Below are 23,055 nucleotides of genomic sequence, written 5' to 3'. Positions count from 1 at the left end.
ATGTCAAGTGAGTCCATTTTGCCAAAATTTAATTGCAGCAACTCCAAATCATACTCAGAACTTTGTATGCCGCCCCCTGCCACCCACTTGTATGCATGCCTGACAACATCCTAATGAGAAGATGGATGGTATCCTGTGGGATCTCCTCCCAGATCTGGACCAGGGCATCACTGAGCTCCTGAACATGCAGATGCGTTGGATGGACCGAGACAAAATGCCCCACCTTTGGTGTTCTACTGGATTGAGGTCAGGCGAGGGAGTGTGGGGGCCAGTCAATGGTATCAATTCCTTCATCCTCCAGGAACTCCCAAACACATGAGGCTGGGCATTGTCATGCACCAGGAGGAACCCAGGAGCCACTGCACCAGCATAGGGTCCTTGGATAAAGGGTCCAAGGATTTCACCCCAATACCTAATGTTAGTCAAGGTGGCGTTGTCTAGCCTGTAGAGGTCTGTGCGTCCCTCCATGGATATGCCTCCCCTGATATACAATCATTGACCCACCACCAAAGCTCTCATGCTCAACAATGTTACAGGCAGCATAACGTTCTCCATGGCTTCTACAGACCCTTTCACGTCTGTCACATGCGCTCAGGGTGAACCTGCTCTCATCTGTGAAAAGCACAGGGCGCCATTGGTGGACCTGCCAATTCTGGTATTATATGGCAAATGCCAATCGAGCTCCATGGTGCCCACTAGAGGACATCGGCTCTTATGCCACCCTCATGAAGTCTGTTTCTGATTGTTTGGTCAGAGACATTCACACCAGTGTTCTGCCTGCCTGCTGGAGGTCATTTTGTAGGCTGTGGCAGTGCTCATCCTGTTCTTCATTACCCAAAGGAGCAGATACCAGTGGGTCCTGCTGATGGGTTAAGGACCTACTATGAAGGGCCCTGGCCAGCTGTCCTAGAGTCTCCTGGAATCTCCTCCATGCCCTTGAGACTGTGCTGGGAGACACAGCAAACCTTCTAGCACTTGGTAATGATGTACCTGTGCCAAGACTGGAGGGTCCAGATATGGCCTCATGCTACCAGTAATGACACTGACCGTAGCCAAATGCAAACCGAGTTACAAAACAAATAAGGAGGGAAAATGTCAGTGGCCTCCCTCCACCTGTTAAACCATTCATTCCTGTTTTGGGGGTCGTCTCATTGTTGCCCCTCTAGTGTACCTGTTGTTCCTTTTATTAACACCAAAGCAGCTGAAACTGATTAACAACCCCCTCTACGACTTCACTGACCAGATCAATAGCCCAGATGTTCACTGACTTGATGCTATACTCTCATTAAAAAGTGGTCTTTTATTTTTTTGTGCAGTTTATATATATATATATATATATATATATATATATATATATATATATATATATATATATATATATATATATATAGAGATAGACAGATATAGATAATCTGAGAGATTAAAATCTCTCTCTATATATATATATAGAGAGAGAGAGAGAGAGAGAGAGAGAGAGAGAGAGAGATTGCCTTTCAAAGGAGAGGATGATCATAAACCCCTGGTTATTAGTGTATAAATGACACTTGTTTTCAAAAAATTTTATTAAAACAGCAACAAGAAGTATACAAAACTATTAAAAATGATGTGCCTAAAAAGGTGAGTCAACACAAACATAAGACATCTACAATTCAATTCTGAAATCACAAAAGACAGTGAAAAATCAAACAATAAAATCCAATGATACTCCCTAATGCTCTAAACACCACAAGTCACAATGCAGTTCAGATGCCTTGAATAAATAGGCACAGGGTGGCCTTCCAGTTGAATGTTATGGTGGCCCAAACCTCTGATTCCGCCATTTCAGCTTTTACCAATGCATCCAGTTTCTTGTCATCATTCTGCGATGGCAAGTTTCTTGGCACAGCTAATGCGGATGCAACAGACCGACGCATTGCAATTCCAAGTTGCTGTTCACAGCTGTTGTCTGAGAGACGTCAATGAAGTCTGCCCCATCCCGGCATTCGTGAGCTGCAGAGTGTGCTCAGTCTTAGTGGGAGCCGGGAGACTGACTGCTGCTGGTCTGTTGTTGACTGCATTAAATCGGCAACACACCACACCGTGGGCCTAAAAACCGTGGCACTTAATTATTTTCAACTATAACTATTTCTTGATCGATTTTTACACGCTATATATGCGAGCTTGGCCATTCCCAGTTTCCTGGGAAGTGCGGCAGTTTCATTCTCAGGAATGCGGGAATGAAAAATGTCCGGGAATGGATTTCTTAGTTCCTAATTGATCTTCTTGCTTCCTTTGCCATTACCTCAAGCTAATTAACTTCTTTCATTTTCTTTTTTCTGTCTGTGTTTTATTTTTTTTATCCATGTTGCTTCTCTATGGTGTGCTTGGGCATCCTCATCTTTTCTTCAAACTATTTCAGCTTCTCTTGCCTGGTTGGTGAAGTTCCTTCCAGGGTGCGGTCACTGAACCTCCTACAGCACTTTTTGGGATTCCCCCAGAGTGGTCTGTTCTGTAGGCTTTGTTTGTACCTTCTTAACTTCTGCGCTTCTGCCTGAACTCTTCATTTTTCCATGGTGAAGTTCAACTGCTCGTGTGTTTATATCCTGTTTTGTAATTTCCTCTGTTGTATTTCTGCTTTGTGATCTCACTTCTTCTATGTATGCTTTTCTCAATGCCACACAGCTCCATGCAGAGTGATTAAAGGGCGACTTTCAATTTCGTTGTTGGTCACGTTCCAAACAGCAATGTGCTCCTCTCCGATTAACTTCTTTGGTGTGCTTACTATTAAGACAGGAGGGAACCCTCACTCTTGGGTCAGGACAGTTCAGTTGTACTGCTTTATTTCTTACTTCCATAAGTTTACAGTAAGCATTGTGTGCAGGTCACCATCTTGTGTGGACAGGATTAGATGTTCACTTTTAGTCATAGTTAACCCCTTAAGAACATTCCACCTGGGCCTGTTCAAGAAAATTGCAGCATCTTTAACTCAATATTTACGGTCTTGTCAATTTTTTCTTCTCTTCCAGTGGTTTAATTTTTTTTTAAATTCTTGTTCCTAAGATGTAGCATCCATCTGTGCACAAAACTGGTGGAGTTTCTGTCATTCATTTTGCCAAAGCAGAGGAGTAAATTTGAATATGGAAGTTCTCTTGGGTTTTCTTGATTTGTGGTTAAACACTTTTTCTACATTTGGTTCTTTAGAGTTCACTAGGTAATTCTGTAGTCCAGTTTGCTAGTCAACTTCAGTGAGGCCCAAAGCTCTTTCTGTTATTGGGATATAATCCCTCGAAATACCCCAGTTCTGGTAAAATTGTAATTCGGCGAGCAGCAGTTTTCTCACCTTGCTGTCTACTTTATAAAGATCATTTTTCAGCCAGTTGGTTATTCCAAAACCGTTGGAGAAGATAGAAACTGCAAATTGATTTTTAGCTTGGACTTTGTTACAAGCAGTGAGGGTGTCCTGGTGTGAATTCTGTTGTGTTTCCGAAGATCACTACTGTAACGGAATTGTTTGTCACATTCTGAACAAAGATATGGCTTTTCGCCAGTGTGAATTCTTGTGTGTTTCTGAAGATGACTATTGCTACGGAATCGTTTGTCACATTCTGAACAGCAAAATGGCTTCTCTCCCGTGTGAATCCTTGTGTGTTTCTTAAGAGAACTGCTGTCAGAGAATTGTTTGTCGCATTCCGAACAGCAAAATGGCTTCTCTCCAGTATGAATTCTTGTATGGGTGTGAAGATTGCCGAGATGCGAGAATTGTTTGCCACAATCCGAACAGCAGTATGGCTTCTCTCCACTGTGAATTCTAGTATGGGTCTGAAGATTGCTCCTTTTCAGAAACTGTTTGCCACATTCAGAACAACAGTATGGCTTCTCTCCAGTGTGTGTTTTGGTGTGCTTCCGAAGATCACTACTGCTACAGAATCGTTTGTCACATTCCAAACAGCGATATGGCTTTTCCCCAGTGTGAATCCTTGTGTGGATCTGAAGATTACACTTTTTTGAAAATTGTTTGCCACATTCAAAACAGCAGTGACGTTTGACTCCTGTATGAAGTTTAAAATGAAAAACAAAAGATTATTTCTCAATCCCCAGCCTCAATATTGACATTAAGACACAAAATGTAATAACTGCTGGTTGAAATTTTGAACAAGTTCTTCCTAGAATCCACAATTAAAATGCACTCAACTTGATCATTTTTGCCTATTTTGATAATTAGGGCATCAGCAGAATGACCGTTGTCAAAACGTTTCAGTAGCAAAAGAAGCTGATCACGTGTGATTGACCCAACTGACGAGGTTATTTGGTCACATTTTGATAGCTATATTAATGAACTGCACCATCATAGTCTTAATATGTAAAATTATAGGAGACTCGTTTATCTACTTCAGGAGAAATGTTATATCTAATTATAATGATATTGATCAACAGTGTGCCATACCAAGCATGTAAAATGCATCTTTAACCTCCTTAAATCTCATCTTTCTACTGTAAAACATACAAAAAACTAAAACGTACAAAGTCAGAAATGTAGATATCATTATTATTATTATTGTTATGCTAACACCATATATGCTGTCAAAATGTGTCATTTATATGGTATATCTTGAAGCGCGATGAAATACACAATCCAACGTCAGTCAGGGTAGTAGTATCGCGATTCATTGCAGATTTTCTTTCCAGACTGATCACTTTTGAACAGCACACTGCACAGGTGCGAGTGTCACTTTCAGATTCATCAGAATCACTTTTGATTCCATTGTCCGTTTCAGTTTCACTACCTGAAGACAGACTCGCCTCATTATCATTGCCAAGAGCGTGCAACACCTGGGCCGCTGAAAAACCATTTCTTAGGAGACACCATTATGAGGCCAGGAGAAGACGTGTCTAAACTGTTGCCTGGGTAACACAAGACACGCCTATATCGTTTTCTCAGCAACGCTCGGCACTAATGTTGTTGGTACGCTTACAGCCCGAGTGACGCTCTGGTCTAACGCTGAGGAGGTTAATAACCAGAATGTACACCAACATTTCCCAACATTTTCGAATAAAGTCACTGAAACCCAAAATGAAAAAAGCTTATTTAATCACCAGAGCAAAATAAAAAAAAGGACAGCATGGCATATTAATTAATTGTTGTGATGTGAGATTTTGCATAGAACTTGATAAATGTTTTGTATGTTTTTATTTATAATTTAGAGGTATTCCTGTTTGCCCCCCCTTTTACGACTGTCTCTTTGTAATTTTATGACAGGATTTTGGGGGGGATGTGTCTTAAACCAGTCTGATGAGTATTTCTCTGCTAAAGTCTTTGAACCCCCTGAAAGGATGCCAGGATGTTTAACATATGGTTTTGGGGCAGGAGATAAGAAGATCTATTCCACCTATTGGTCAGAGATATGGCTGTCTGGATTGGCTGGAGGGGTTGGACAGAAAACCTATAAATTTGCTTGCTCAACCACATTCTCTCTCTCTAACCAACATATGATGAAGAAGCATCTCTCTTGCTAACCTGTGATGATGAAGACAACACATTGAAGAGCACAGCTCAGCAGCCATATTGAACAGACATGTGGCTGAAAGCTGAGCACCAATGATGCCTTAACTAGAGACATTACAAGTAACTACAAGTCTGTGTGCCACCTGAATTACACACCACCATTTTATCAGGTTGTATGGTTGCCAATATTCAAATGTACTTTGCATTTTGTTATTATTTATGAATATTATCAGTAATACATTATTTTATGTGTAACTTAACTCCTGCTTGTCTTTTTACTGCATCCAATTGCCTGATGTTATAGATATAGAAGGGAAGGTGGGGATAAGTTATATACAGTGGTAAGTGTGTGAGATTAGGCATTCTAAGGCTACATGTTAATAATACAATAGGGGTAAGTAGAGCAATACTTGTATTACTCTACCAAGATAAAACATTAATGTACAGGCAAAGATCTGGGAGAGGAATAAGAGGAAGATAAACACAGGATCTCCGCAATCTTTCAATTAATCTTTTTCGTGTACTGCTTCGGTTAAATGTGGTGTTCCTCAGGGATCCGTTTTCTGTCTTATTTTATTTTCTATTTAACTTCATCCTAAAGGAGGTACTTTTAGGAAGTTTGATGTTTCTTTTCATTATTATGTTGATGACACACAGGTTTATTTTCCTGTGTGCAACTCTGCAATAAATCAGTTGCTGGAGAAAGCATATGACAGAGTGCCTCGAGAGGAGTTGTGGCATTGTATAAGGAAGTCAGGAGTGGCAGAATGTAAGGGTGGTGCAGGATATGTACGAGGGAAGTGTGACATTGGTGAGGCCTGCGGTAGGAGTGACGGATGCATTCAAGGAAGCCCTTATTTAATAATGATACATTTTATTTATATAGCACTTTTCCCATGCTCAATGGTAATGGACAGGTTGACAGATGAGATAAGACAGGAGTCCCCGTGGACTATGTGATGTTTGCTGATGACTTTGTGATCTGTAGTGAGAAGGTTGAAGAGACCCTGGAGAGGTGGAAATATGCTCTGGAGAGGAGAGGAATGAAGGTCAGTAGGACCACCAAGATAGAATACATGTGCGTAAATGAGAGGACTGTCAGTGGAATGCTGAGGATGAAGGGAGTAGAGATGGCGAAGGTGGATGAGTTTAAATACTTGGGATCAACAGTACAGAGTAATGGGGATTGTGGAAGAGAAGTGAAAAAGAGTGCAGGCAGGGTGGAGTGGAGTGTCAGGAGTGATTTGTGATAGATGGGTATCAGCAAGAGTGAAAGGGAAGGTCTACAGGATGCTAGAGAGATCAGCTATGTTATATGGGTTGGAGACGGTGGCATTGACCAGAAAGCAGGAGACAGAGCTGGAGGTGGCAGAGTTAAAGATGTTAAGATGTGCACTGGGTGTGACGAGGATGGACAGGATTAGAAATGAGGACATTAGAGGGTCAGCTCAAGCTGGATGGTTGGGAGACAAAGTCAGAGAGGTGAGACTGCGTTGGTTTGGACAGGTGCAGAGGAGAGATGCTGGGTATATTGGGAGAAGGATGTTAAAGATAGAGCTGCCAAGGAAGAGGAAAAGAGGCAGGCCTAAGAGAAGGTTTATGGATGTGGTGAGAGAGGACATGCAGGTGATGGGTGTAACAGAACAAGATGCAGAGGACAAAAAGATGATCCACTGTCGCAACCCCTAACGGGAGCTGCCGAAAGAAGAAGATGACCAATACAGATTGATAATGAACAACACTTTGCCGTGAAAGTGCGCAAGTTTCTTGATGAACAGTTACCCAACAGGTGGATACGTCGACGATGGCCAGTGGAATGGCCAGCACGGTCACCAAGCCTCACTTCGATGGATTTCTTTTTTTGTAGGTGTTCTCAAAGATAACGTCTTTTCATGACAACCACATACTATGGATGAAATGATTGGCTTACATAACAGAAGCGTTTCAAGAAATTGATGACAATAGAGAACTCTGTGCCAAAATGTGGTTGGGTGTAGCAAGTAGACTACAAGAATGTGTAAATAAAGAGGGCCAACAATTGGAGCACTTACGAGATTGCCATTGTGACATTCTTTTGAGTTAACAAAGTTAATAAAACTATTGCGTTAATAAAGCTATTAGAATAATCATAACCTGCATGTCTTTTTCCATACAAACAATTGTAAACCTACTTTTGCCCACCCCCATATGTGTGTGTATATATCTCCAGAATTTACTATCTTATTTCCTACTATTCTTTGCTCTATTTAGTATTATTTTTCTCTCTGTATTATAAAAAAAAATATCTTGGAAGGAGACGAGATGCGATTTTTTCGGAGACACTTTAACGTCCTGCAAGACAAGGCAGCGAGACAAAAGGACAGCTGCTGTACAGGCTTTTAAAATGTTCGAAGCGTTGAAGCTCGGCATGCTGATCCAGCAAAGAGGAGGTTTAAAAAAAATTGTTTCCCATTATATTACTATTTAAGAGGGGGTTTCGGAGGAGCGTTCGCGTATCCTTGGGTTGTGTTCTGCCCCATTCATCACAACGCTAGAAGCAGAGACACAAAGTGGCTGGCATGTAGTGCGCCCCGGGGAGGGGGAATAACTCATTCACTACAGCTTTATTACTGGCAAATATCAAGGAAACAAAAAATAAATGAAAATGAATGAAATTAAAATAACAATCTCTTTAAATTGTATATCCGATTAACCAAACCCGGGGGTGGGCGACCGAAGCGAGCAGGGATCGGAGCCCCCTAGTTGTTGTTATTATTTTTATTAGTATTAATATAATAAAATACCACATTGCTTTATAGGTTCTATACTTTGTCTTTAGAGGGATTGAAGTAATAAAGTAGATATTTTAAGAGCGCCTGGAGTAGCCAGCGGAGGGTGAGAGCCCTACCCAATAGTAGTGAACAGTACGTAAAGTAACACATCTTTGGTTGAATAAGTGACCTATAACCGAGGATGCTGAGCCTTTGTATGTTTAAATGTATTCCTAGAGAGCAATGCAATATTTTAGGTCGGAGGTATATTTAAGACATCGTATTTTGTTTGGGCCAACAATAAGCAAGTCTCTTAAAGTGCTGAGAGAGGGACAGGTTGTGTTATTCCTAAAGCACTTGTGTGGTTTAAAGTGCTAGAGATTAACCAGCTGTGTGTGTCATTCATAGGGCACTGTTGTGCTTCTCATATTATATATATATATTTTATTATAAATAAATAAATAAATAAATGTACGTGTGTGTGTGTGTGTGTGTGTGTGTGTGTGTGTTACTCTTTAAGGTGCAACAGTAGACTTTTTGTATCAGTATACTGCTGCTGGATTATGTGAATTTCCCCTTGGGATTAATAAAGTATCTATCTAGACCAACCTGGTAGCGAACCTGTTAGGTTTACATATCCCTGGAGAAAATAAGGGGAATAACACGATAATACAAAGGCCAAAGAGAAGGTGTACAATTGTGGTAAGGTAAGAAATGCGGGTGGAGGGTGTGACAGAGCAAGATGCAGGGGACAGGAAGATCTCTCTCTATTATATAAAAAAATTCTGCGGCAAGACATTTTTGAAGTCCCGCAAGACGAGACTTTGACCATGAGATTTTTTCAAGACCCGCCCTCCTCTCCACCATTTTCAAACACGCCCACGGCCCTCTCATTCGTATGAACGCTTTTGTCAGACACAGTTCCTGCTCTCTCAGCTCTTATACATTTTAACGTTTTCCTCACTTTAAGTTCGCAATTAAAGAAGATGTATTATGTTCAAATGTTATTGAAGAATTTCATCCCGAAGGGTTAACAACAGAAAAAAAAACGAGTACACGGGCCATCCTAGTCAAACAAATTAAATGCTAAAAATGTCGATCAGTTACACGGCAAATTGTTTAAATGCGTATCAATAGAGTATGCTGAAACATTGGACGGTGATCATGCAGAAGATGAAAACGTCAACTTCCAATATCACAAACAATACCTACAACCATTAACACCGAACAGAATTACTGTTGAAAGAAGGATGTATCCAAGAAAGGAAATGTAGTACATCTTCAGAGGATAATAGACAACAAAGGAGATCTTGATATGACATTCGTATTAAAACGTGTACAGTTTTCCGTTAGAATAGCTTTTGCAAAGACAATTAACAAATCACAGAGACAAACATTCGAAAAAGTCTGTTTCTTTAACAGAGAGAGAAAGAAACGATATTCACTCACGGGCAATTGTGTTGTCACGATGAAAATCCAAACACAGAATCAAAATTCAATGCGATATTGAAGAAAGGTTAATTCTAAATATTGTTTTTACTATAGCTTTTGCAGTAAAAGTGTAAGTTTAAAAAGTATTTGCATGTTAATTTCAAATGCAAACAGAACAAAAACAAAATAAAACATAATCTACTTTCAATCTTTTACATTTTACTATTTTTTAATATGGTTAATTACTCGCTGTAATGTAAAATAGTTCTATTATGCATATGTAACAATTCCCATGAAATTAACAATCTGTTTGAATTGTACATCTGTGAACAGCAGACCCACAAAGAGGCTAGTGTGTAGCGCAGGCCCGGGGTTGGCGAATGAAGTGAGCAGGGGGCAGAGCCATCCTAGTGTAAACAGATGATCTGCTGTGGCATCCACTAACAGGAGCAGCTGAAAGAAGAAGTACTATGTTCTATGTAAAACACTTTGGCCACAGCATTGCTGATGTTGTTTTAAATGTGTTCTATAAATAAACTGACATTGATCACCAAATAGCCTACAACACATTTATGGGCAAAGAAAATCAAGGTTCAAAAAAGCACAAGAGAGAACAAACTGTAATGTGAAAACAAGTTAATTTGTTCACTGAAACTGATACAACAATGAAAATATACAAGGAAACAAAAGAGTGCTTAATAAAGAGAGGTGGAGAGCAGTGTGCCAAAAATGATCGCTTGTGTCCTCTGAACATGGCTGATAGTTTTAAACATTTAGTTCTCAAACATCTTAACCATACTAGTGCTGGGCGATATACCGGTTCATACCAAAAACCATTTTTTATTTTTGTTACGATATGGATTTGTCTTATACAGCAACACCAGTTTAAATAGACTAAACAACGTTCGGAATGTGGCGCAGCAGGAAACTGTTTAAGGGGGGACCTTTTTCACTGCTACACTGCTAAACACGTATGCAACGGAGCACATGCAGTAGTGGAGGTATTGAGCGGTGAAAACGGACAGAAAACATTCCGAAACCGAAGCTGTAGCTGACGATAAAGTTGAACATGATGACGCAGAAGAACTCTTGCTGAAAAAAAAACCCAAAAAAACGAGTCTGTTGCCTGGAGATACTTTGGTTTTAAAAGGTCTGATGTGGACCATTATGTTCAAATGTGTGAATACGGTGTCTATACTACTGGATAATACTGCAAGTCAAGTTGTACTTATTTGTTTTCAATACAGTGTAATGTACCTGGGTACTGTGTAATAGTGCGACGACATGCTGACTTTATTCTCGACATTAATGTTGACTTTATTCTCGTAATTTGCCATTAAAGTAGAACATCGTAAACTAAACTTCATCTTAAAATGAATATTTAATTTACTAGATTTTCTCAAACCCTGTCATAAGTTATGTAACACATTAAAATTCTTTGTGTTGTGTTCCCCGAGCCAAGTTAATCGCGATGTGCTTCTTAAACTGACCTCCTCAAGCACTAAGAGGAGGTGCAGGCAGCACACAGAATACATTGATTTCATGCTGTTCCTGCTCCATGAACATTTACAATGCTAAGATAAATACTTGATATAATTTTCATGATGAAATGCACTAAAGCAGGTATTAATCATGTGGGGGGCACAGTGGCGTGGAGGTTGCACTGCTGCCTCACAGCAAGGGGGTCCCGGGTGTACCCTGCCTTGAGTTTGCATGTTTTTCTGGTGGGTTTACTCGGCGGGCTTCAGTTTCCTTTCAAAGTCATGTAGGATGTGGGGTTTTGTTCTGCTATATTGACCTTTGGGTAGGCGTGTACCCGCATTCACCATGCAATGAGCTGGCAACATGTTAAGGATTTGCTCCTGCCTCGCACATGATGCTTGCCTGGATGGGCGCAACCCTGAATGGATGGCATAATCAAACATGTATAACGAAGATATTTGTAAAGTTCTGAACACTCTGTGGTCTAAGTTTATCACTAATTTTAATTTCACAAAGACGTTTATCGTGTGGTGATTGGTTATGTGGAGAAAGAAAAAGGAAGGATAGGAACTGGGGGTTTGATACGTCAGACAGCACACATGCAATAAAGAAAGCCCGCTCAGAAGAACATCCATTGAATTCTGTGTTCGTGTCTCCGACCACCAGATCACGCACACACCATTTACACCATATTTAAGTTAAACCTGTGCGATACCCATTCATATATCTAGTTTTTTGAAGCCTCGTCACGCCTGCCATAAAGTTCTCTACACTGAACGTACACCTGGAGACCCCTTAGCGTGAGGGAGCAGCAGTACTGCCAGACTACCGTGCAGGTTTAATACCTGCTTTAATGCATTTCAAATGATATCAAATATTTATCTTAGCATTCTAAATGTTCAGAGTGCAGGAATATCATGAAGTGAATGTGTTCTGTGCGGCGATAGCTGCCAGCGCCTCCTCAGTACAAGAGGAAGTCAGTTTAAGAAGCGTAGTGATTTAAAAGTGGGTCAGGGAACACAACACAAAACATTTAATGTGCTACATAACTAATGACGGGGTTTGAGAAAATCTAGTAAATGAAACATTAAAGTAAAATGTCGTAAACTAAACTTCATCTTAAAATCAATGACAACATAAACTATGAGAACAAAGTGGAATGTCGACTTTAATCTCGACATAAGCGCCAAGATTAAAGTGTAAATGTCGAGAATAAAGTCAACATATCGACTTTATTCTTGACATATAGTTTGTTTTTTCTTCACTATGGCCCTAATACGCTTCCGTAGGGCTATACCACAAATAGCATTATAAATGCAAGTTGCAGTTTTATTATTTATGCGTATAGCTTAGCTTGAAGCAATTTCCATATTAATGCAGTTTGCCTAAATGATGGTTCAGTTGGTAAAGATTGAATCCTTTCACTGTTGCATACGAGCTCTAATCTTATGAACAAATTGCTCATATTACACTTGTTGATTCAACAATTTACTAAAAGAAAGCAAACTAAAAAACTATCCCCGCTTTTCAATACAAGAATAGTAAACCCTACGACATTTGAGTTTCACACCAAATATACAAGATCGCGTCTTCAGGCCAATACGGCTGTCCCTAAAACCTCAAAATGTATTTTTATTTTATACTTACTTATTTCAGAACAATGTGTCGGTTGATCTTCCGGAGTTCTAACACATGAAATTTCCTCAGTCCGGTTTACGTCAGACTGTAATGATTCAGACCTCGTCTTGACGTCGCCACACTGCAGAATTTTATGTCTGTGCATCTCGATGCTGAAAGACATCTCTTCAGCCTCTTCTTTAATGCCCACAGTTACCAGTTCATAATCCTCGTCCTTAATGCAGAGGTTCTCCTGGTTAGGGTCGAAAGGCTCCCCTTCACAGTCCTCTTCCTTAATACTGATAGTCCTTAACTCCATTGTATTTGTGTCAACCTCACACTCCTCCTTTTTCACGTCCATCTTGATGTTCCAGTAAACAGCAGCTGCTTCTTCCTTCCTGTTGAAAGAACACAATTTAAGGTCCAGCAAAACTGCAGCATTGACCTATAAGAATATATAAAGGGTTGACATCAAGTCAGACGTTTAGAAAAACTGTTATAGCACATTGACAGTAACTCACCACTCTTTATAATGTCCTGACAGTGAGCTGGCTGGGAAACGTTTGAGCAGAACTGGGAGATGAGCTTACAGTAAGTCAGTAAAAATGGGTTCAAGCCAGGAAATTATAAATAGTAACCAAAGCAAAAATGTGAGAATAAATTTAAGGTCAAAATCGAACAAAAACACGTAAACAAAACAAATTACCATGTTATGAGTCGTTATAATATGGAAAAAAAATCGAACCCTAATCAAAAAAAATGCTTTTTTTTTTAACTAAAGCTACCTTATAATGGTCATAAACATCTCCAGAAAATATGAACTCATTTTGGGGATAGCATGGTATTTACGCAAAATAGAGAGAGCCAGGAAAGAGCTTGAAAACGATTTCTGTACAACTTCTATTTAGGGAGATATTGCCACTCAAAGTCATAATCCTACCCCCAAGAAGTTCAAACTTTGGTAGATTAAATCTATTGATCCACAACACGTGTGAATTCAGTTCCACGGGATACCCGTATGACCAAATCAGCATGCCAGGCTTCATTAATCTGTGACAATGAGGTGCAAAAAATGTGAGGAATTCATAGGAAACACTGGAGCAGCACACAGACAAGTCCTGTTCTCCAGAATAGAGCACCAAGTCATGTTACCAGCCGAAATCCTCAGATGATTCTTCACTTATGGGGTCTATGGATAAGGAGGATGAGACAAAAGGAGAGGAGTCAGGGGGAGAACTTTGAGAACTGTCTGCATCTAAACATCAGCAAAATCAAAGAACTGCTGATTGACTTTCACTGCACTGAAGACCCGCTATGTCTAGTTACTATTCAAGGAGTGGGTGCGGTGGTGCTCCATTCCTACAAGTACTTAGGGGTGGGTTGTCCACTTTAATGTAAGGTTAGTCCAGGTTTATAATCCACGCGACGCATGCTCCAACAACGCAAGTGTTGTACTGTTTAGACGTGCGTGCGTACTTTATGTACATCTGGAGCAATTCACCAGGTGGCAGTGCGGGATGATATCACGGTGAGAACAGGTTTGGATTCCCTGTGTTGTGAATTGCCTGAAACATCCATTAAATTCTGATGACACCTTGGCACAATCTCTCTGAAAAGGATGTTTAAGGATTCAATCCCTTAATCCAGGGATGTGCTCATTCCAGGAAGCATCGGGCACAAGATAGAAACACAATCCCTGGACGGGGCATCCGCTCATCGCCAGGTGAATACAAGCACTCACATACACTAGCGTTATTTTGGTGTCACCAAATCTGCATATCTTTGGAAGGAAACCAGAGCCCACTGTTGAAACCCAGCAGGAAAACACGCAAACTCCAGGCAGGAAACACCAGCGACGTGACTCCCTGCAAGGCAGCAGTGCTACTGCTCTGTCATCGTGCCACACCAACATGTGTAATTAACAACAGTATTCATTGTTTAAATGAAGTTAACGACTTATCTGTAAAATGTAACATACATACTTTACTGCATTTCATCATGAAAGTGATGTCCAGTATAAACCTAAGGATTTGAAATGCGCAGAGAGCTGGAATATCACAAATGTAAGTGTGCTGTGTGGCGATCAATTGCTGTTGGGTCCGGAGGAAGCCCCGGAAAAACGACACAGAAGATGGTACGTGATACTTTTAACATGTATCGTGTCATTACGATCGCAAATATGCGATGCTTGAATATCAAAGCACCACGAATGCATCTGTATGTTGGCATGTTGCTTCACCACATCAAACCATTCATCAAACATCGAAGCACACACACCGATCTGCAAAGCGGCTTTCTGTCACATGTAGATAGTAAACTGAGACGTCACATTCCGACTTGATCACACTGCGCCCCCCGACGTTTTGCTGGTACTGAAACTCGCGCACTCGTCACGTTAATTTCCGAGGACCTGCTCAGAGGACGTGTCAAATGAACGCTGGGAACGCGTGGCAGCCATGATGCGTCCGCGTTCTGAGCGTGAAGTATAAACGAGCCCTTAGACTGGTCTAATAACACAGCATTGTATAAGAAAGGCCAGAGCGTGCTCTTTTCACTGAACAGATTGCGTTCCTTTAACTCTTTCAGGGCGGATGGTGAGAGGTGGAGGACGGCAATTGGCTGTGAACTGCAACAAAACTTGGCCTTACTTTTTAGTCCGACTCTGTCTGCTTGAAGGAAAGTTACGTAGCTCTGTTGATTTGACTGCGATTCCCCGCATGTGCAAGAGTAGTGAAGAGCAAACAGCCTCTAAAATGGCATCAACATCTGGAGAGACTAAAGCAAACATGCAAAGCAAAAATACTCCATGGATGTTTTTTCGTATTATCGCTGAATGTGACTCGGACTCTGAGTTTGATGCAAGTTTGATCTGGAGATGGATATCGAAAACAAAACTGAAATACCAGCATCAGCCTATCGGTCCCCAGCTGATCGTGCTGCTGAACACATTCATGTAGCAGCATTCGCCTAGGAGGACCATCACTTAGGGTTTGTACCGATTGTCATCATATTGCGTCACACTGCGACTGCCACCGTCGCCCACCTGCTGGGCGAAGACGGCGAGGTAGCTGGCCCACTGTGCATTCCTGCTGGCCATCAAGCCGCCCCTAGGCAGCCACTGCGGCCAGAGATGCCAAACAGGCGCCACAGCAGCCCACAGCACATGGCGACAGACATTTTAGGTGGATTCATGTGTGAAACCAGTGCATTGGGTGCTTTCCAGAAAACTGAGTTTTATGGAAAAAATATTCAGCCCTCAAAGAGTTAATTAAGGTGGGAAGTGACATCCTTCAGATCTTTTACAGGAAAAAACGGTTTGTGAGCTACAGGTGATTTAAAATTCTGGACAGAAACAAACAGCCATGGTAGCGGATTATATAAGAAGACTAGCAGACCACGTGCGCATCGCTGCAGTCGGAATCATTATGTATCTACATGTGACTTATAGAGCTTCTTTATATGCATTTTTGGTAGTAAAAGTCTACTAAACACTAAAGTACAAAAACGAAGTAGAAAGTAACGCCGCCGGGAACACCGGCACACAGCGTCTATGAAACACTAAGTAGAAACACTAACGGAAAAAATACTATTCAGTAAGTAATGCGTCTAGTAAACAGTAAATCAGTAAAAGGAGAGAGGACTAAACACTAAGAAAAAGAACGGCAAGACCGCGTCAGCTGCAGAGCTCAGCTCGGAGCGAAATGAAGTAAATGGGAGGGGAGATGATCACGTGACTCCAACACCCGCCTTAACTGTCCATCCCTCCACAAACACAGTCTCTCGGATCCCAACTCTCCTTTATATCTATAGATTTATGGACACTTGATGCATTGCACTTTATTTGGCTTTGATTTTTGTAATAAAAGCACTTTTGCACCTTGTTTCGTGTTGGTGTCCTCATTGTCCAGCTCATCCACTTACATTACAGATGGCATCAGGTTCGAGAAGCTCCCAGAACTGCGGTGAGCGTATGGAGCAGGACCCGCATGGTCACACAGCACTGCAACCATGTGAGAAAATAACATCCCTAAATTCACCTAACCTTCCACCAGCCTTCTCTACTTCTAAATCAGGGTTGCACAGCTTAGATGTGGACTGGCATTGGATTTCAGTTTTTGTCACAAAATGTTATCAGTCTCAAAGAATGATGAGAAAAGAACCTTTCAATTAGAATTTCAGAGAAGGAATGGGACTGAGCTACCCACAAAATAAACTTTTCAGCTTGTGCAAAACCTATTGAAAATTGGACGTGAGGCACGCACATCTCCGTGAGAATTGTCTGAACCGTATCCAGGCCACACAGTAAAATATCCAGCTTTAAATTTACTCTTTTAGTATTCAATTAAACGCTGCCACTTTTCCTGTGCTGAACTGCTGAACACTTTTGTCCTGTCCGCCTCCACTTCATGACCCTTCAATGACAGAGTACCGGTCTCATGGAGGACGAGCGGCCAATGACACAGAAAGATGCACATACAGTTGATAGAGAGACAGACAGAGAGAGAGAGAGACACACAGAGACAGTGACAGAGAGAGAGAGAGAGAGAGAGAGAGAGAGAGAGAGAGAGAGAGAGAGAGAGAGAGAGAGAGAGAGAGAGAGACAGACAGAGACAGTGACAGAGAGAGAGAGAGAGAGAGAGACAGAGAGAGAGACAGAGACAGAGAGAGAGAGAGAGAGAGAGAGAGAGACAGAGAGACAGACAGAGACAGTGACAGAGAGAGAGAGAGAGACACAGACAGAGACAGTGACAGAGAGAGAGAGAGAGAGAGAGAGACACAGACAGACAGAAAGAGCGCGAGAGAGAGAGAGACAGCGAGCGAGACAGACAGAGCGAGACAGCGAGCTACAATCCTGATCATTCACAAGACTAAAAGACCAATTTGGCACCTGAAATGTCAGGAACAAACTCTCGTACAAGTGGCGCTAGTTAAAAGTATCTTTCAAGTCAAGGTTATTACTTCATGGCAGATATGTAAGCGTTTTCCACAAATTTCAAAAAGGAGGCAGCCTGTCCTGGCATTTTATAATGGAAACCACGGGGCACGGACTAAAACCAGAATACAAAAGCCTACAAATTTACCGTATAAAGGTCCACTTTGAAGTGAAAGATCTTTCAATATAAGAAAACATGCCTGCCATGTTTCTGACGCACATTTATGACAACAAAGGGGATCGGGAAATAATCGTTTTATCGCACATTTCTAGTACTATTATTCTTGAGGTAAGGATGCGTGTTCTATTTTATTTGTGTGAGAGTCGTTCTCATATACATACAGAAGGAAATCGACACGATACCAAGCACGTGGCACAAACAGTTTAGTGCGATTTTGCCTTTCGAGAGGAAGCCCCATGACGGAAGACAAGCGGTAATGTCATGTGCACAGTCGTTTTTCTTTTAAGATGGCTCAACCTCAAAACGTTTTTTTTTTTTTTATCTTTGAAAATGACGGGTATAAGCTATTTATTACTATTTTGTCCCCCGGGGGAAATTACAAAGCGTGCAATCTCAAGATGGAGATCAAGTTTCTTGGCTTGAAAAATTAACATATCGGTAGTCAATTTGTAGGCTTTTACTTTCCAGTTGTGACTTGTGCCCTGTGGTTTTGATTATTAAACAGTAGAACACAACAGGTTATCTATTTTTCTCAGTTTAGAGGAAATGTTTAAGTGTAGAACACAATTTTGCATGACAAAAGGCATATCATGTTTGTGAAGAAATAACTTTGATGTGAAGAAAAACGTAGACTTTAACAGATTTAGGAATGTGGATGGACAGCAAACCAAATTGTAAGCATCACAAAGATAAAATAACTGCTAATAGTCAACAGGCCGTAAAACACGCGATTGGAGTTTTCCTAAGAAAGATTTAACAACTGAACTGTTTATAGGATAATTAATTACAACAGCTTCTGATAATTGTAGTAGAGCTTACGAATCTCTAGATCAGGGGTCACCCAACTCCAGTCCTGGAGGGCCCCACTAGGTTTCATTCTAACCCTGTTCTTAATGAGTGACCAGTTTTTGCTGCTAATTAACTCCTTTTCCATTCATTTTAATTGACTTGTTTCTTATGATTCGTTCCCCTGAATTTCTTCATTTCTTTCCTTAAATGGCACCAAAACAGAAATGAAATGTGAAGTGAGTGAGAAGAACAGAAGACCAACTAAATCAGGGCCTCAAACTCCAGCCAGTTGTTTCATTCTGCGCCGATTCTTGTCATTAATGAAACCCGCTCTTTAATTCCGTGGCTTGTCGCTGCTCCCGTTGTGCAATAGCAGCCATTTCTGAAACTGTTGGTTTTCTCTTTTCTAACAGCTCTGATCAGATGTTTTGGGGACCTCAGCAGATCAGCATTGCCGAGACCTTCATCGTTCTATATTTTCAGATATCGTATGATGGACACCAGTTGTTTTGGCTCATCTTGTATCTCATTATTGTTTGGCTGCTAAGTAACGAAAAAGAAACAATGAAGGGGGCGGAGTGTTCAATGAGCAAGTCAATTAAAATGAATTCAAAAGACGTTAATTAGCAGCAAAAACAGGTCACTCATTGAGAAGAGGGTTAGAATGAAAACCTGCAGCCACGGTGGTCCTCCAGGACCGGAGTCGGGGGCCCCTTCTCCAGATTAATACAACTGGCTGTTATTCAAGCACAGGCTTTAAGATTATGCCATTCACTTATACTTCTCATTGAAACAGGACAATAGTCTTTAAAGTTTTGTAGATTAAAGCTGCACTAAATGTATTGGATTGATAATAAAGGGCATCATATTGATCATCCAGTCATTAGTTTATAAAGCAATTGTTGGGGGGAAAAAAAAAATCACAAGAAAAGTTTTGTTAGTTTTGTAGTCTGGAACGTAATTGAAAATGTATCAGAATTATATTTTTGGTAAATCCTGGTAATTGTGATGCTAAAAAGGTGGTTTAAAAATATAATACCAGATGGAGGACTTTATATCCTTGACTTCTGCACACTCAGCCAAGCTTATCTGAATCAAATGGCTCCTTAAAAAATCCTTCGAGTAAACGGAACTGCATCCTCGATATCGGGTTTAGTCAAGTTGGCAGATTACAGGGTCCGATTCCACCCCCAGAAGTTGTAAGCTCCCCATGAAATGGTCTGCCCGTCAAAAACAAGTTTTAGTGGGGCAGCTTTTACATAACAAAGGCCATTGTTCTCTTTATTTCTTCACCTCCCATGCAACAATACACTTATTGCCCATAAAAGAAGAGAATTTATTCTTAGATAAATAATTGATTCACTAGTTAATTGAGAAGAATTGTAATACTATATATGTGTTCACAGTTTAGATATTTCTCTTCATTAAAAAAAAACAAACACGTTATTCGACTGCCTCAGATGTCGTTTTTTCTCTTATAATAAAGGAAACACACCAGTGTGGAGAGTTCATTGACTATAAATGGAGTTAACATATCAGACACGAGTTGTAATATTTGAACACGGCTCTTATTAACTCATAACACGGATACTCCAGTGACACATCAGTGGCCAAGTCGACCAAAGGACATGCTGGGGACTCCATCTGTAACAAAACAAAGTGGCACGACTGCAGCCCACAATACGGCACAGACACTAACCAGTTAATAAAACACGATACGAGACTCCCGACGTAAGAGATGCTTGTATATTCTGGAAAGGGGCTGAACGTTCTGTTCTTCACATAGATTTTTAACAGAGTATTTGTCAGCTAGTTTTGGAGAGGTCAGTTATTGAGAAAGAACTTAACAATTATTTTGTTCTCTTTTCAGAGCTGCTATATAGAATAACATTTTGATAATACAGCACCTCCATTAACTTAAATAATGAGATTATCAGTGAGTGTCTATCTATATATGTGGCTGAAGATAAGCACTAGATCAACACATGATATTATCTAGCTAAATATATAGCTATAATATCGAATATACAAGGTCTCAGGTACACATTACACACATAAGAGGAGGACACCATCTTTTACAGACTCTAGTCTTTATTCACTATTTTACTGAATACCACGACTACTCTCTTAAGTCTGCAATCTGAACAAATTCAAAAAATGATGTAAAACAACAAGGCTTTTCATCCATCCATCCATTTTCTAACCCGCTGAATCCGAACACAGGGTCACGGGGGTCTGCCGGAGCCAATCCCAGCCAACACAGGGCACAAGGCAGGAACCAATCCACCACAGGACACACACAAACACACACTAGGACTAATTTAAAATCGCCAATCCACCCAACCTGCATGTCTTTGGATTGTGGGAGGAAACCCACGCAGACACGGGAGAGAACATGCAGACTCCACGCAGGGAGGACCCGGGATTAAAAATTAAAAGATCCTACACTGCATATCTTGCTCAAATACTCGTTTATTTGGAAGGATTCAAATACATAGATTTGTCATCTAATTTGGAAATGTCAGCTATTGAGAAAGAATAAAATAATTGTAGTTAAGTTCTAGTTGTAGTTAAGATATAGAATAACATTTTGATAACACCTCCATTAACTCAGATAGTCAGTGTGTATATCTATATACATGACCGAAGATAACCACTATATAAATAAATTATAACATCTAGTTAAAAATACAGTTATAATATATATCTAATATCTATATACACAGCCTCGGATCAACACTATATCAATTATAATACAAGATACACATTAATCACGTAAGAGGAGGATGCCAGCATTTACAGAATATAATCTGAATGTACTAATTTATTAAATAACTCCATTACACTCATAAATTTGCGATCTCAATAAACTCGAAACATTAATTAAGACAACTGCTCTGTTAAGGCTTTTCAACTTCAGTTAAAATGTTGTATGCATTCAAAGTACCAGTGCAGATGTTTTTCCTTTTTTATTCTGTATATTAAAAACGAAGTTTTTCCGAGTTCTTGGAATGTGCCGTTTAATACTGTATGTATCTACCTAACTATATCTCTATCTACCTATATATATCTAAATTTAAAAAAAAAAAACCGCTCTGGGATTAAAAATTTAACGATATACACTGCATGTCTCGCACAAACACTCACTTAGTTGGAAGAACTGAAATTCACCCCACGTAACCCAAAGGAAAATGAGATCTTTACTTCAGTTGGATAAAATGTGTCTCTCTGATTTTTGGGGAAATTTATTGAATTAATTCAATTCAATTAAACCTATTGTAAAACTGGTTGCCAGGTATTCCGGTTGACTTCTACTGCTTAGAAGTGAAGGAGTACGCGGAGGTTTACGTCAGCAACATAATCGTGGAAACCCACTCAGCTCTTTTATGAAATATTTAATGTGTGACGCTGATCGGAGAAGGAGCTTGCGAGTGTACTTTCTTTATCGGATTGATTTTTTTTTGGAATGCAGTGGACGTAGATAGATAGATAGATAGATAGATAGATATCTCCTCAAACAATTCGGCGATCCCACGGAACACCATACCATTTTTATTTGTTGAGCGCTTTTAAACACAGCATTACAACTGACCGAAGTGCTGTACAGTTAAAACAAGCAGGACTAATAGCAAAATATTAAAAAAACAAACACTAAGAGAGAATTAAAACAGAGATACTAAAAACAGGTCAGGGGACCCAATAAAATAGAAAAATAGCTAGAAGCAAGTGGAAATGAGACAGCTTAAGAATTAAAAGCCAATGTGAAGAAGTGCGTTTTTAGGCGAGATTTGAATGTGGCGACTGAAGCGGCTTGCATAACCACTAAGGGCAGGGAGTTCCAGAGCCTGGGTGCACAGACGGAGAAAGCCCTTTCACCACGAGCTTTAAAACGTGCCTTGGGAACGGTTAGGAGCAGCTGATCTGCGGGTCTAAGAACACGAGGGGGATTGTGACGATGGAGCAAGACACTCAAATAGGCGGGGGCTAGACCGTTTAGTGCCTTATAGGTTAAGAAGAGTAACACGGGCAGAAGATACATCGACCACACGAAGTGACGCCTCCCGCTAAACAGTAAAAGGCGAGTACATTGGTTCACAGAGAAATGCAGTCGAATACATTCTACAACATTCCGCTGGCCTGATATTCGAGTGATGTGCTGTAATTCTGGATGAAAAGAAAAAAAAAATACATACACATCCGTAAAGTGTCGACCCGAAACTCGAACTACTTACCTTCTTTCTATGGATGGCGTGGTGAATGTAAAAAGTCGGCTCGCTTAACAGTAAGCACACACCGTTTCTTTCTCTTTACTAGAAGTGAGACGCGAGGCACGCTCCAACTTTAGGTTTTGTCGCCGCTGATGACGTTTCACGCGAGGCTTGTCCCCAAA

The 23,055-nt window shown here is 40.5% G+C and overlaps 1 protein-coding gene across 1 annotated transcript; it reads right to left on the bottom strand.

Annotated features, from left to right (window-relative positions):
- Nucleotides 1-1,566: 1,566 nt before the first annotated feature.
- On the bottom strand, nt 1,567-23,055 carry LOC120533456 (gastrula zinc finger protein XlCGF7.1-like). Its single transcript, XM_039760367.1, has 3 exons — nt 22,898-23,055; nt 12,793-13,160; nt 1,567-4,028 (listed from the first exon to the last, which is right to left on the bottom strand). The coding sequence occupies exons 2-3, from the start codon at nt 13,121-13,123 to the stop codon at nt 3,361-3,363; spliced, it is 999 nt and encodes a 332-aa protein (XP_039616301.1). The 5' UTR covers nt 13,124-13,160; nt 22,898-23,055; the 3' UTR covers nt 1,567-3,360.

The sequence above is a fragment of the Polypterus senegalus genome, chromosome 8 (assembly GCF_016835505.1).
Source record: "Polypterus senegalus isolate Bchr_013 chromosome 8, ASM1683550v1, whole genome shotgun sequence".
Taxonomy (NCBI): Eukaryota; Metazoa; Chordata; class Cladistia; order Polypteriformes; family Polypteridae; genus Polypterus; species Polypterus senegalus.
This window is presented reverse-complemented; position numbering and strand designations above follow the sequence as displayed.